Below are 16,394 nucleotides of genomic sequence, written 5' to 3'. Positions count from 1 at the left end.
CCTTTTATTCTGGGCCTTGAATGCCCTTAACAAACTGCTGTGTGCCGTTAGGATTATGTTGTCCCTGGGTTGAGAAGCAGAAAAACCAGCGATTTCAATGTAGATTGCAGAGTCCAACTTGGCTGTTATCTTCACTTCCTACCCCAAGTCTTGTATTGTTCAAATTCATTTGGGTATTAGTGTACTAACTGTGTTACTAGGTCTTCTGAGCTTGTGCATTCAATTTGAGATGTTAAATTTTAACAATGTCTCAGTGGGTGGGTCAGGGAAGGAAAGTGGAATGGGGGCAGGAAGAAAGTTATTGATACACATAAAACAGCTAGACCTTCATTGCTTAAATTGTGAATTACAAATACTGAGCACATTGGTGGTCCTTTTTGCAACCTTGTAGTGTGGTCTTCAAAGTAGTGAGTTTGCTTTTGTTACTTGGCATTTTATTTCTTACAGATGATTGTTCCTCTTGCTGGAAAACATTTTGAAGACAAGAATCCACACAATGACTTAAGCCACACTAGTTTATTAGAAAATGAGAAACTTACATCACTGACAAGCTTGGAGGATTCTTCTGGTACTGTAAAGTGACTTGGGTTTTCCTAGTCTCCACGTCTTTCTACTTCTTTGTTTCAGTAGTTACTATGCCAGCTTTTTGTTTGTCTTCTCCTTTACCTCCTCCCTACCAGCACTCACAAGGCACTTGTGTTGAGTGATTGAATTTTTAAAAACTTATTTATTATGAATCCTGATATGATTATGCTCATCCCTCAGTTTATTATCATTAGGATACAGAATATAAAGCACTATGTTAAGAAATTGGGGGAACAATGAAATATTTAGTCTCTGCTCTCTGAAAGTTCTGCCAAGTGAGAGAAGAGATGCACAGCTAACCCTCTGACTACCTTAAGTATACCTCAACGGTACAAATTGTGCAGGATTCATAGGAGGGTGACAAATTAGTTCTGATTGAGGAAAGTATCTGTGAAGCTTTCTTAAAAGGGGATGCAGTTTTTCCTTTTTCATGAAAAGACCCATGATAGGCCTTAACATAGATTTGGGAAGAGAAGTATATTTCAGGAAGCGGGACAGCTTCTGTAAAGGCGCTATGGTGGGGGCATTTTAGACCATGTTGGAGAATAGTTAAACTTGCGGTTTTGTGTGGCACGTGTACAGCACCTGTAGGAGGCTATTTTGGGAAATAAACTCAGGCAAATAGGAAGGGACCACATTAATTACAGCTTTGAAGGCCAGGCTGATGAGCTGAGTGGGATAAATAATTATAAATTCATGATAGGTTTTGCTGCCAGTGTTTAGATATTTTTGGATTATAGAATTGTGAATAAGGAATCTGACTGAATTCATACAGACCTTTGTTTTAGTAGGCTAGGTTTTTTAAGGCTCTTAATGCTGATTGCAAAATTATTCTCTTGAAAAGGCAGTGACAAGTTATAATATCATTACTAGTGATTGAGAGTTCTAGTTTTACTCTGGCCTTGCTGGGCTGTGTGTTAGAACATTAAAAACCACTGGTAGTGTTTTGCTTATTTACAGTTTTTTGGTTTGATGAAAGTTGAATAATTTTTATTCCTATCTATTGGTATTCAACTTTGCTATATATTGTTTTCCTTAGTTGCATCTTTCTCAAGATCAGATATTGTTTGAAGTTTCACTTTATGCTTAATCATTAGTTCACCTAGAATTTGTTTTTACTTCTCCTGTGACAGGCTTATCTGTCCCTTTTTGATAGTTTCCCTTTGGCACATCATTTTCTGTCTTTTCAAAAAGATTTTTATTTTTTTGTCAGAGAAAGAGCGTGTGCACAAGCAGGGGAAGTGGCAGGCAGAGGGAGAAGCAGGCTCCCAACTGAGCAGGGAACCTGACATGGGACTTGATCCCAGGACCCTGGGATCATGACCTGAGCCGAAGGCAGACACTTAACTGACTGAGCCACGCAGGAGTCCCAGCACACCATTTTCTGAATAATTGTGGCGCCTGGGTGGCCTTTTTCCCACTGATCTTTGATGCCACATTTATTCCAACTTTTGCTATATGCCAGAATTTTTTTCTGTGCTATTCTCTCAAGGAAGATTAAATAGTTTGTATTAGAAGGTTCACAATGATTTATAGTTGAAATTATAAATAGTATTTTCAGTACAGATGTTAAAACAAAATCACATGGACTATTGACCCATGTGTTTTGTTGTTTTTTGTTTTTTTTTAAAAGATTTTATTTATTTGCGAGAGAGAATGAGAGAGAGAGAGCATGAGAGGGAGGAGGGTCAGAGGGAGAAGCAGACTCCCTGCTGAGCAGGGAGCCCAATGTGGGACTCAATCCCGGGACTCCAGGGTCATGACCTGAGCGGAAGGCAGTTGCCCAACCAACTGAGCCACCCAGGCGCCCCGACCCATGTGTTTTTATCAACCTTTTTAAAAAATTTTAATTACAGTATACTTAACATACAGTGTTATATTAGTTTCAGGTGTACAATATAGTAATGTATCAGTTTTGTACATTACTTAGTGTTTATCATGTTAAGTGTACTCTGGTTCACATATTTCACCGGTTCCCCACCAGCTTCCCCTCAAGTAACCATCAGTTTGTACTCTAGTTAAAAGTCGGTTTCTAGGTTTATCTCTCTCTCTCTCTCTGCCTCCCCTTTGCTTGTTTATTTCCTAAAATCCACATGAGTGAAATTATATGGTATTTGTTTTTCTCTGACTTATTTTGCTTAGCATAATACTTTCTAGCTCCATCCATGTTGCAAATGGCAAGATTTTTTTTTTTTTAATTTTTTTTAAAGGTTTTTATTATTTATTTATTTGAGAGAGAAAGAGAGAGAGGACAAGCGGAGGGGGAGGGGGGTCGGTGCAGACGTAGAGGCAGACTCCCGCTGAGCAGGGAGCCCGAGATCATGACTTGAGCTGAAGGCAGATCCTTAACCAACTGAGCCACCCAGGTGCTCCAAGATTTTATTCTCTTTTATGGCTGACTAATATTCCCCTGTGTGTGTGTTTGTGTGTGTACCACATCTTATTTATCCATTCACCTGTTGACACTTGGGCTGCCTCCATAGTTAGGCTATTCTAAATAATGAGGCAGTAAACGTAGAGGTGCATGTAGACTTTGAATTAGTGTTTTCTGGTTTTTTTTTTTTTTGGATTGGGTTAATTAAATTTTATTTATTTTCCCTTATTTTTTAAAATTTCTAAAACTTTTTTTTTCAAGATTTTTATTTTTATTTATTTGACAGAGAGAGACACAGCGAGAGAGGGAACACAAGCAGGGGGACTGGGAGAAGGAGAAGCAGGCTTCCCGCTGAGCAGGGAGCCCGACACGGGGCTTGATCCCAGGACCCTGGGATCATGACCTGAGCCGAAGGCAGACGCTTAACGACTGAGCCACCCAGGCACCCCTAAAATTTCTAAAATCTTTTAAGTTTAAATTCAGTTAATTAACATGTAGTGTTTAATTAGTTTCAGAGGTAGAGTTCAGTGATTCATCAGTCTTATATAATACCTGGTGCTCATTACATCACATGCCATCCTTAATGTCCATCACCCAGTTACCCCTTCCCCACCCCCCCCCAGCAGCCCTCAGTTTGTTTCCTATGATTAAGTCTCTTATGGTTTGTCTCCCTCTCTGATTTCATCTTGTTTTATTTTTCCCTCCATTCCACTAGGCTCCTCTGTTTTGATTCTTAAATTCCATATATGAGTGAGATCATATGATAATTGTCCTTCTCTGACTGACTTATTTCAACTCAGCATAGTACCCTCTGGTTCCATCCATGTCATTGCAAATGGCAATATTTCTTTTTTTTTTGATGGCTGAGTAATATTCCATTGTGTATATATACCACATCTTCTTTATCCATTCATCTGTTGATGGACATCTGGGCTCTTTCCATAGTTTGGCTATTGTGGACATGCCATAAACATTGGGGTGCAGGTGCCCCTTCGGATCACTACATTTGTGATCACTAGTAGTGCAATTGCTGGGTCGTAGAGTAGCTATTTTCAACTTTTTGAGGAACCTCCATACTGTTTTGCAGAGTGGCTGTACCAGCTTGCATTCCCACCAACAGTGTAAAGTTCCCCTTTCTCCGCATCCCCGCCAACATCTGTCGTTTCCTGACTTATTAATTTTAACCGTCTGACTGCTGTGAGGTGGTATCTCATTGTGATTTTAGTTGTATTTCCTTGATGCCAGGTGATGTGGAGCATTTTTTCATGTGCCTGTTGGCCATTTGAATGTCTTCTTTGGAGAAATGTCTGTTCATGTTTTCTGCCCACTTCTTGATTGTATTATTTGTTCTTTGGGTGTTGAGTTTGATAAGTTCTTTATAGATTTTGGATATTAGCCCTCTATCTGATATGTCATTTGCAAGTATCTTCTCCCATTCTGTCGGTTGTCTTGGTTTTGTCAACTGTGTCCTTTGCTGTGCAAAAACTTTTTATCTTGATGAAGTCCCAATAGTTCATTTTGCCTTTGTTTCCCTTGCCTTTGGAGATGCGTCTAGCAAGCAGTTGCTGTGGCTTAGGTCACAGAGGTTGCTGCCTGTGTTCTCCTCTGGGTTTTTGATGGATGCCTATCTCACGTTTAGGTCTTTCATCCATTTTGAGTCTATTTTTGTATATGGTGAAAGGAATTGGTCCACTTTCATTCTTCTGCATGTGGCTGTCCAATTTTCCCAACACTATTTGTTGAAGAGACTGTCTTTTTTCCATTGGATATTCTTTCCTGCTTTGTCGAAGATTAGTTGACCATAGAGTTTTGAGGGTCCATTTCTGAGTTCTCTGTTCTGTTCCATTGTTCTTTGTGTCTGTTTTTGTGCCAGTACATACTGTCTTGATGATCACAGCTTTGTAATAGAGCTTGAAGTCTGGAATTGTGATGCTACCAGCTTTGGTTCTCTCTTTCAACATTCCTTTGGCTATTCGGGGTCTTTTCTGGCTCCATACAAATTTTAGGATTATTTGTTCCATTTCTGTGAAAAAAGTTGATGGTATATTGAGAGGGATTGCATTAAATGTGTAGATTGCTCAAGGTAGCATAGACATTAACAGTCTTTGTTCTTCCAATCCATGAGCATGGAACGTTTTTCCATTTCTTTGTGTCTTCCTCAATTTCTTTCATGAGTATTCTATAGTTTTCTGAGTACAGGTTCTTTGCCTCTTTGGTTAGGATTATTTCTAGGTATCTTATGGTTTTGGGTGCAGTTTCTGTTTCTTCTGTCTCATTGTTAATGTATAAATGTGCAACTGATTTCTGTGCATTGATTTTATATCCTGCCACTTTCCTGAATTCCTGTATGAGTTCTAGCAGTTTTGGGGTGGAGTCTTTTGGGTTTTCCACATAAAGTATCATACCATCTGCAAAGAGTGAGAGTTTGACTTCTTCTTTGCTGATTCGGATGCCTTTTATTTCTTTTTGTTGTCTGATTGCCGAAGCTAGGCCTTCTAGTACTATGTTGAACAGCAGTGATGATAGAGGACATCCTTGCCATGTTCCAGACCTCCAGAATGATATTCACTGTGGGCTTTTTATATATGGTGTTTATGATATTGAGGTATGTTCCTCTATCCCTACACTGTAAAGAGTTTTAATCAAGAAAGGATGCCGTACTTTGTAAAATGCTTTTTTCTGCATCTGGGAGGATAACAGAGTTGCAGAGTTCAACTGGCTGTTATCTTCACTTTAAAGTTATTGATACACATAAAACAGCTAGATCTTCATTGCCTAATTTTTTATGGTTTTTTCTTGTTCTTTGTTTTATTAATGTGATGTATCACAGTGAATGATTTGCAGATGTTGAACCACCTTTGCAGCCCAGGAATAAATCCCACTTGGTCGTGGTGAATAATCCTCTTGATGTACTGTTGGATCCTATTGGCCAGTATCTTGGTGAGAATTTTTGCATCCATGTTCATCAGGGATATTGGTCTGTAATTCTCCTTTTTAGTAGGGTCTTTGTCTGGGTTTGGGATCAAGGTAATGCTGGCCTCATAAAATGAGTTTGGAAGTTATCCTTCCATTTCTGTTTTTTGAAACAGCTTCAGAAGAATAAGTATTAATTCTTCTTTAAATGTTTGGTAGAATTCCTCTGGGAAGCCATCTGGCCTTGAGCTCTTGTTTGTTGGGAGATTTTTGATTACTGCTTCAACTTCCTTGCTGGGTCTGTTCAGGTTTTCTGTTTCTTCCTGGTTCAGTTTTGGTAGTTTGGTAGTTTGTAGAAAGTGGTCACTTTTCTATTTATAGAATTGAAGCAGTTCTTTTCTTAGATCTCCAGTTGAGTTCATTCACAGGTGTTCAGAATGATTTGATAGCTGTCCAGCTGAATTCCTGGAACCAGACAAAGCTGAGGTCTCCTACTCCTCTGCCATCTTGTATTCTCTGTTTGTATTTTTTAGATAAATACCCAATAGTGCAATTACTGGATTGGATGATAGTTGTATTCTTTTTTTTTTTTTTAAAGATTTTATTTATTTATTTGACAGAGAGAGACACAGCGAGAGAGGGAACACAAGCAGGGGGAGTGGGAGAGGGAGAAGCAGGCTTCCCGCGGAGCAGGGAGCCCGATGTGGGGCTCGATCCCAGGACCTGGAATCATGACCTGAGCCGAAGGCAGACGCTTAACGACTGAGCCACCCAGGCGCCCCGATAGTTGTATTCTTAATTTTTTGAGGAACCTCCATACTGTTTTCCACAGTGGCTGTGCTAGTTTACATTCCCACCAACAGTGCAGGAGGGTTCTTTTCTTTCCATATCCTTGCCAACTCTTGTTGTTTTCTCATGGTTTTGATTTTAGCCATTCTGGCAGGTATGAGGTGATATCTAATAGTGGTTTTGATTAAATGCAACCTGATAATGACTGATGTTGAGCTTCTTTTCATGTGTCTGTTGTCCATCTGTATGTTGTCTTTGCAGAAATGTATGTGCATGTCTTTTGCCCATTTTTAAAAATTGGATTATTTGGTTTTTTGTTGTTATATTAGTCCTTCATATATTTTGTTGATTGTTTCCTTTGCTGTTCAGAAGCTTTTTATTCTGATGTAGTCCCAATAGTTTATTTTTGTTTTTATTTCCTTTGCCTCAGGAGACGTTGCTACAAAAATGTTTTGGCTAGTTTCAGAGAAATTACTGCCTGTGCTGTTTTCTAGGAGTTGTATGGTTTCAGGTCTCACATTTAGGTCTTAAATCCATTTTGAGTTTATTTTTGTGTTTGGTCTAAGAAAGTGGTTCAGTGTCATTCTTTTGCATGTTGCTGTCCAATTTTCCTAACACCATGGCTCTTTTCCCATTGAATATTCTTGCCTTGTTTGTTGAAGATTAATTGACCATATAACTGTGAGTTTGTTTCTGGGCTTTCTGTTCTGTTCTCTTGATCTTAGCGTTTATTTTTGTGCCAGTACCATATTGTTTTGATTACTACAGCTTTGTTTTGTATCTTGAAATCTGGGGTTGTGGTACCTCTGGTTTTGTTATCTTTTTCAAGATTGCTTTGGCTATTGGGGGATTTTTGTGGTTCCTTACAAACTTTAGGATAGTTTGTTCTAGCGCTGTGAAAAATACTGTTGGTATTTTGATAGGGATTGCATTAAGTCTATAGATTGTTTAATGTTATATGCACATTTTAACAATATCTGTTCTTCCAGTCCATGAGCATGGATATCTTTTCATTTGTTTGTGTTGTCTTCAATTTCTTTCATCAGTGTTTTAGAGTTTTCAAAGTACAGGTTGTTCACCTCCTTAGCTAAGTTTATTCCCAGGTACATTATTACTTTTGCTGCAATTGTAAATGGGATTTTTAATTTCTCTTTATGCTATTCATTATTAACGTATAGAAATCGATTTTGTATCCTGTAGCCTTACTGAATTTATTTATCAGTTCTAGTAGTTTTTTGGTAGAGTTTTTAGGGTAGTCTATATATGGTATCATGTCATCTGCAAATAGTGAAAGTTTTACTTCTTCCTTACCAATTTGGGGTCCTTTTATTTCTTTTTGTTGTCTGATTGTGGTGGCTAGAACTGTTAGTACTGTGTTAAATAAAAGTGGTGAGCGTGGACATTTTATCTTGTTCCTGACCTTAGGGGAAAAGCTTTCATCAGTTTTCCCCCATTGAGTGTGATGTTTGCTGTGGGCTTTTCATATATGGCCTTTATTATGTTAAGGTATGTTCCCTCCAAACCTACTTTGTGGAGGGTTTTTATCATGAATGGATGCTGTAGTTTGTCAGATGGCTTTTTCTGCATCTGTTGGAATGTTCATATGGTTTTTATCCTTTCTCTGGTTAATATGATGTATCATGTTGATTGACTTGCGAATATCAACCCACCCTTGCATCACAGGAATAAACCTCACTTGTGATGAGTTATTTTTTTTAATGTATTGTTGGATTCGGTTTACTAATATTTTGTTGAGGATTTTTGCATCTCTGTTCAACAGAGATACTGGCCTGTAGTTCTTTTTTTAATAGTGTTTTTACCTGATTTTGGTATCAGGGTAATGATAGAATGAATTTGGAAGCTTTCTTTCCTCTTTTAGTTTTTGGAAGAGTTTGAGAAGAATAGATACTAACTTTCCTTTAAATGTTTTGTAGAATTCACCTGTGAAGTCATCTGGTCCTAGACTTTGGTTGCATGTTTTTGATTACTGATTAAATTTCTTTGATGGTGGGACACCTGTGTGGCTCAGTCAGTTGGGCGTCTGCCTTCAGCTTGGGTCATGATCCTGGGGTCCTGGGATCGAGTCCCGCGTCAGGCTCCTTGCTCGGTGAGGAGTCTGCTTCTCCCTCTTCCTCTGCCCCTCCTCTCTCTCTCTCTCTCAAATAAATAAATAAAATCTTAAAAAAAAAGTAAAATAAATTTCTTTGCTTATAATCAGTGTGTTCAGTTTTCCTATTTTTCCCTGATTCACTTTTGGGATGTTACATGTTTCTATGAATTTATCCATTTCTTCTAGGTTGTCCCGATTTGTTATCATACAATTTTTCATAATACTCTCTTAAGATCCTTTGTATTTCTTTGGTGTCAGTTGTTAATTATCTTCTTTCATTCCTGATTTTGTTTGAGTTCTCTCTCTTTTAAATGAGTACTGCTAAAAATCTATCGATTTTGTTATCTTTTCAAAGAAACAGCTTCTGGTTTTATTGATCTGTTCTGTTGTTTCTTAGTTTCTGTTTCATTTATTTCTACTCTAATCTTTATTATTTCCTTCCTTCTACTGTTGTTGGGTTTTGTTTGTTTTTTTTCTAGCTCCTTTATTTGTAAGGTTAGATTGTTTGAGATTTTTCTTGGCTTCTTGAGATAGGTCTGTATTGTCACAAACTTTCCTCTTAGAACAGCTTTTGCTGCATCCCAAAGATTTTGGACTGTTGTATTTTCATTTTCATTTGTTCATGTATTGTTTGATTTCCTCTTTGATTTCTTGTTGACCCATTTATTGCTTAGTATCATGTTATTAACGTCCATGTAATTGTGTTCTTTCCAGATAGTTTCTTGTGTTTGATTTCTGGTTTCATAGTGTTGTGCTAAGAAAAGATGCATGGTGTGACTTCAGTCTTTTTGAATTTGGTGAGACTTGTTTTGTGGTCTACTTTGTAATCTATTCTGGAGAATATTTCTTGTGCACTTGCGAGTATTCTGTTTTAGGATGGAATGCTCTGAATGTATCTATTAGATCCATCTGGTCCAGTGTGTCATTCAAAGTCACTGTTTCTTTGTTGATATTCTGTTTGGATGATCTCTCCATTGCTGTAAGTGGGGTGTTAAAGCCCTATATTGTTACTGTGTTACTGTTGCTTACATTTTGCATATTTGTTATCAGTTGCTTAATGTATTTGGGTGCTCCCATGGTGGGTGCATATATATTTATAATTGTTATATCTTGTTGGATTGTCCCCTTTATGTTTATATAGTGTCCTTCTTTGTTTCTTGTTACCTTTGTTTTATAGTCTATTTTGCCCGATATAAATATTGCTACCCTGACTTTCTTTTCACTTCCTTTTGCATGATACATGCTTCTTTCCTTCAGTTTCAATCTGCATGGTTCTTTAGGTCTGAAATGAGTCTCTTATAGTCAGCTTATAGATGGGTCTTGCTTTTTCATCCACTCAGTCACCATGTATCTTTTGATCGGAGTGTTTAGTCCATTTACATTCAAAGTAATTATTGATAAGTATGTATGTACTGCCATTTTGTTACTTGTTTTATGTCTGTTTATGTAGTTCTCTGTTTCTTTCTTCTCTTGCTCTTCCCTCAGGGTTTGGTGGCATTCTTTAGTGATGTACTTGGATTCCTTTCTCTTTATTATTTCCTTATCTATTACTGATTTTTGATTTGTGGTGATCATTAGGTTTGTATATAACATCTTCTGCATATAGCAGTCTATTAATTTGATGGTCACTTAAGTTTCAACCCATTCTTTACTTCTCTCCCCTCCATGTTTTAGGTATATGTGTATGTTTTAGCTATGTGTCATGCTTTACATCCTTTTATTTTGTGAATCCCTTGATTTATTCTTATACATATACTTACTTTTACTGCTTTTGTGCTTCCTACCTTTCGTACTCCTACTTATCGTCTTTCTAGTTAAAGAATTGCCTTTTAACATTTCTTGTAGGGCTGGTTTAATGGTCTTGAAGTCCTTTAAGTTTTGTTTGTCTGCAAAACTCTTTATCTTTCTCTTTATTCTGAATGATAGCCTTGCTGGATAGAGTATTCTTGGCTGCATGTTTTTTCATTTCAGCCAATTGAATATATCATGCCAGTCCCTCTGTCCTGCAGAATTCTGCTGAAAAATCCGCTGATAACTTTATGGGGATTCCCTTGCATGTAGCTGTTTTCTTTTCTCTTGCTGCTTTTATTTATTTTTATTTTTATCTATTTAAGGCATGGAGCCCAACATGGGGCTTAAATTCACAACCCTGAGATCAAGACCTGAGCTGAGATCAAGAGTTCGATACTTAACTGACTGAGCCACCCAGGCGCCCCAGCTCTCTTGCTGCTTTTAGAATTCTCTCTTTATCTCTATTTTTTGCCATTTTAATTGCTATGTGTCTTGGTGTGGACCTCCTTGGGTTGATTTTGTTGGGGGCTCTGTGCCTTCTGGATCTGGATTTCTGTTTCCTTCTCCAGATTCAGGATGTTTTCAGCTGTTGTGTCTTCAAATAAATTTTCTGCCCCCTTTTCTCTCTTTTCTCCTTCTGGGATCCCTATAATGTGAATATTACTACATTTGATGGTGTCACTGAGTTCTCTAAGTCTATTTTCACTTTATTATTTTTTTCTCTCTTATGTTCGGCTTTATTGTTTTCCATTATTTTGTCTTCCAGGTTGCTAATCCATTCCTGTGCTTTATCTAGTCTATTTAGTTCATCTATTCCATGTATTTTTAATTTTAGTTATGAAATTGTTCAACTTTGGTTCTTTTTTATGTTTTCTATTTCCTTTTTAAGGGTTTCACTGATGTCCTCTACTCTTTTCTCTAGTCAGTGCATATCTTTATGACCATTACTTTAAATTCTCTATAGGAATATTACTTATCTTAGGTCTGTTGCTTTGATTTTTGTCCTGTTCTTTCATCTGGGACATATTCCTCTGTCTTTATTTTGTCTAACTCTCTGTGTCTGATTCTGTGTGGTTCGACAGTCAGCTACATCTCCTGCTCTTGAAAGTAGCTGCCTTATGAAGAGGTGCTGTAGTGCCCCCCAGTGCAGTTTCCCCTGTTTACCAGAACCTGGTGCTTAAGGGGTGTCTCCTGTGTGTGTTGCGTGTGCCCTGCTGTTGTGGCTGAGCCACTTTTGCCTTCAGTGCAGTCATCTGCAGTTTCTTTTGTCTGTTATGGGCAGGGTTTGGTCCCTGTGTTGTAATGGGCCAGTCTGGGGCTGCCTTGGGCTTGAGCTGAGTCAGACCAGGTGTTTCCAGAGCTGTGGTAGCACCAAACTGCAAGGCGCTTTCTCTGTGTTGTCCCCTGGGAAGCTTTCATTGGTGGGTGGGGCCTGCAGTCAGATTAGCTGTCTGTCTTCAGCCTACTCCTGGGACCACAGTCTTGATATGTATGTGGTTATCTTTCTCCCTGGGGCAGAAGTCACTTTGGAGTGGTGCTGACCGTTGTCAGGGCTGCTTGCACACTGCCAGGCTTGTGGCACTACTTTGGATGTCCTCTGGCCAAGAGCATATTGGAAGGGGTGTAGCTGCAGGAGAACGTGGGGCAGGTTGCACTGTTAGCAAGTTACCTAGTGAGTGTCTTAGCCACACTGGTCCCCACAGGTGTTTGTGTATCTAGACTGGGGAGTAGGGAAGGGAAATAGTGCCTACCAGCTCCTTTTTCCTGAAGTCTCCCAAAGATCCCTGCTCCTCCAGCATATACACCAAAATTAGTCAACAAATCTCCTGCATACCCTAGGTGGTTTTCAGACTGTTGCTTCTGTGTTGTATCCCTGCAGGGTTGTTTGTTGTGCTTTTTAAAGGCAGGGACCCTGTTTCCTTTTGCCCTCTTGGCTCTGCCAGAGCCAAGCCCACTGATTTTTAAAGCTCCAGGTGGTATGCCCCAGTGATTGAAAGAACTTGTGAAATTTGACCCCTGTGTTTTTCAAAGCCAAATGTCTTGGGGATTTGTCTTCCCCATGCCTAGGCTGCCTGGTGTGAGGGTCTGTTTCTCTCCCCTCTCTGCACCCTTGGAATCCCTCCCTTTTGATCCCATGGGTTCATTTAGCTCCTGACTATGTTTCTGCCCTTCCTATCCTCTTTGATGTGGCCTCTTCTCTACATTTAGCTGTGGAGTGTTTGCTCTGCCAGTCTTTGGATCCTTTTCTGGGTTATTCACACTTATGTGGGTGTTATCTAGTTGTATCCATATAACGAGGTGAGTTTAGGGACCTCCTACTCTGCCTTCTTCCTCAGAAGTCTTTATCAACCCTTTTGATTAAATATTATAGTTCAGTCAGTACTTTAAAACGTTTCCTTTTTCTTTTTTTACCATTTTACCAATAGATGATGATATTGATGATGAAGAGTTTTATGATGAACATTTGGAGGCTTACTTTGAGCAACTGGCTATTCCAGGAATGATATATGAAGACCTAGAACAGGAACATCCAGAAAAAGATTTTAAATTACCTACAAGTGATCCATGTCAGGTATGTTCCAATCTTACAGTTTTTCAGAAATTTGACTTTAGAAAACTATTACTGGTCTCATTAGATATTACCATAAAACAGAAGCTTTTGGTTTTTTTTGGTCTCTGTTTTTCCAGATAGAAAGTCATGAGAAATACCTTGTCCGTCCTTTCTTGCTGCTTCTTACTTTTCCTTCCTCTGCAGAAAAATTGAAGAATATCACAATGAACATGTGTATGCCCCTCATCCAAATTAACCAATTGTTAACATTTGGCCATCTTTATGTTTTCTTTGTTCCTCCATGAATACTTTTTTCCTGTATCATTTAAGAGGAATTTGCAGATATTTTGACATGTCACCCTAATACTTTGACATTTTTTTCCTGCAAATAAAGATATTTTCCTGCATAATCTCACTTCTGTTATCTAACTTTGATACAGTAATGTAAATGAATATACAGTCCATATTCACATTTATCCAGTTGTCTCCAAAATGTCCTTCACTTTTATTTTTTTTGATCTAGGATTTAATCAAGGATTACAGTTGCTTCTGATTGTACTATCTCTTTAGTATTTCACTTTGGAGTAGTTCTTCCGTGTCATTAAAGTTTTTTATGTAAAATGACCCATAAGCTGGTTATATCTGATTGCTTTTTTCCCCTCCTGCTCAAAGATTTTGGCAAGAATTCAAAGTAAGCATGTATATCATGAACAAGTTAAGATTAAACATAAGGATGATATGTGCTTCTCCTTGTATCACATCAGGAGATGTAGAAGTCTGTTGGTCCCACTATTGGTGATGTTGTGTTTGATAATCTTGGTTAATGTGTTGTTGGCTAGATGTCTCCTTGTGTAGGTGCCTTTCTTTTCTCCTTTGTTATCAATAAGTAATCTGGGGAATGATGCATTGGGGCCATGTGAACTTCCTATTCCCCAAGAACCTTTCACAAACTGGATTTAGTATCATTGCTGAGGCCTCCTAGAAACAATTATTCCTATGGTGATTATAATGGTGATGTTTCCAGTTCCTTCTACATTAATTACCTGGCATCCTTCTGTCAAGAAGTCATTCTCTGCTTCTCATGTTTTTCCCCTAAAACTTTTTGGTTTTAATTTAAAAAAATACAGCTAAGATATTTTTTCAACAGGCGAATGAAAATGATAGCTATAAATCTCAATCAGAAAATAACAGCTCTCTGATTTCCCATGGCTTACACTCTTCAGGAAATTCTGAAACAACCCACAAAGAGTCTGAAGTAGGCCATGTTGTTTGTCTGCCTGGGACCAGTAAGTACTGAAATATGACTCCATTGTTCTTTTTTTTTTTTTAAAGATTTTATTTTATTTTTTATTATGTTAACTACCATACAGTACATCATTAGTTTTTTTTTTTTTAAGGTTTTTTTTTTTTTAAGATTTTTTATTTATTTATTTGAGAGACAGAATGAGAGAGAGAGCACATGAGAGGGGGGAGGGTCAGAGGGAGAAGCAGACTCCCTGCTGAGCAGGGAGCCCGATGTGGGACTCGATCCTGGGACTCCAGGATCATGACCTGAGCCGAAGGCAGTCGCTCAACCAACTGAGCCACCCAGGCGCCCCATCATTAGTTTTTGATGTAGTGTTCAGTGATTCATTAGTTGCATATAACACCCAATGCTCATTACAACACTTGCCCTCCTTAATACCATTTTTCTTAAATTCTATTTGACTTTGCCTTTTTTCCAAAGATTCATTTCTTTGGTATAATGTAACCTGTATTAACTGTTGAATTTCTTCAAATTTTTAAACAATCTAAATGTTTTCAAAAGAATACATTAATATTATTAGAAATACTGTAGTGGGTATTGCTTGCATTGCTTATTACAAATGAGTGTGTTTTATTCAGACATTTGAGAATTAAAAATGAATTCTTTGGTCGCAGTTTGTCACATTTCCTGTTGTCTCTTACTGATGGTTACTTTTTCTTGTATGCAAATTGCTATATTTGTCATATGATTGTTAATTAACTAGGTTTACATAAACTAATTTGAATAGCAAGAAGCAGTTATGGGGTGCCTGGGTGGCTCATTCGGTTTAGCATCTGCCTTTGGCTCAGGTCATGATCCCAAGGTCCTGGGATCAAGTCCCACATCAGGCTCCCTGCTCAGCGGGGAGCCTGCATCTCTCTCTTCTCCCTGCCTGTGCTCTCTCTCACTATCTCTGTCTCTCTCTTTCAAATAAATAAAATAAATGAAAAATCTTAAAAAAAAAAAAGAAGCAGTTATTAGATTACTGAGACTTTGACATTGCTCTATTAATTTTTTTTCTTGTATTTCAGGTAATTTTGTAGATACTGGAGATAGTAGAAGGCATATAGATGGTGTATTATCATGTTCTTCTAGTACTCAGAGAATTGAACAAGAGAAAAAAAGGGCAGACAGTTTGAAGGGTATTGTCCCACATCATGGCAGAGTAAGTTTATATGCATTTTCTTCAAATTTTCTATGAAAAGGATAAAAAGCCTTTTGAATGATATCAGTTTTTTTTTCATAGTAACAACTGCTGATTTCTGGAAAATATAGAAAAAATATTAAAAAGTTTCTCTACTGATAATGTTTTATGTGTGTGTTGGTACATATCTTTAAGATTACTAAGATTATATTAAATACATAATTAATACGTTTTCTTAAATTTAAATAGTTTTGACTTGCATTTAGATCATTCATTTGAAAAGTTCTTCAGCTTGGTAACAGAACATTAAATAAAAAAGCAAACTGTTGATCTTTAACCTTGCTCAAGCATGTTTGTTTTCCATTCATTGTTTTCTGTTTGTTAATAGCAACCCATTACTCCTACACTTGAAACTTGGTAGTCATTTCTGACTCTTACCAATTCTTTGTCCCCTTTTTAAAAGTAATGTATGCCTCAAGGTTGTATGATGATTTTTAATTTAGAGGGAATGTGTGTTGGTATATAGAGAGACAGTTACTTATCCTCATAGTAATCCTTTTTGATTAAGGCAGTAAGTGATGATGGAATTGTCATTTTAAAGTCAGTGAAGCTCAGAAAACCTAATTTCTCTCAGTGTGTTCTCAGGACTGTGTCTTAGGTTTCCTCTTTATTTCCTTTACCACTACTCAAGTTGAAGATGCTTACTACCTCATGTCTGATTTATTGTGCCATTCCATTATATTTGTCAACAACAGGTTAATTTTGTTACAATGGCTTTTAATTTATATAATACATAAAATATTTTCTGTGCCTCAGTGTTTCAAATTAATAATCCTTAAAATGCTTTATAAT

General features: G+C 37.7%; 1 protein-coding gene across 1 annotated transcript in view; it reads left to right on the top strand.

The window, feature by feature from the left end:
* The window catches only part of CEP192 (centrosomal protein 192), a 133,528-nt gene that overhangs the window by 23,959 nt on the left and 93,175 nt on the right, over window positions 1-16,394 (top strand). The window contains exons 6-9 of the mRNA XM_044920902.1: window positions 448-568; window positions 12,989-13,134; window positions 14,261-14,399; window positions 15,430-15,563. Coding sequence (XP_044776837.1) covers window positions 448-568; window positions 12,989-13,134; window positions 14,261-14,399; window positions 15,430-15,563 — 540 coding nt within the window. The remainder of the gene's footprint in view (window positions 1-447; window positions 569-12,988; window positions 13,135-14,260; window positions 14,400-15,429; window positions 15,564-16,394) is intronic.

The sequence above is a fragment of the Neomonachus schauinslandi genome, chromosome 14, assembly GCF_002201575.2.
Source record: "Neomonachus schauinslandi chromosome 14, ASM220157v2, whole genome shotgun sequence".
In the NCBI taxonomy this organism is placed as follows: domain Eukaryota; kingdom Metazoa; phylum Chordata; class Mammalia; order Carnivora; family Phocidae; genus Neomonachus; species Neomonachus schauinslandi.
The sequence above is the reverse complement of the archived record's forward strand: the minus strand, read 5'-3'. Positions and strand labels throughout refer to the sequence as shown.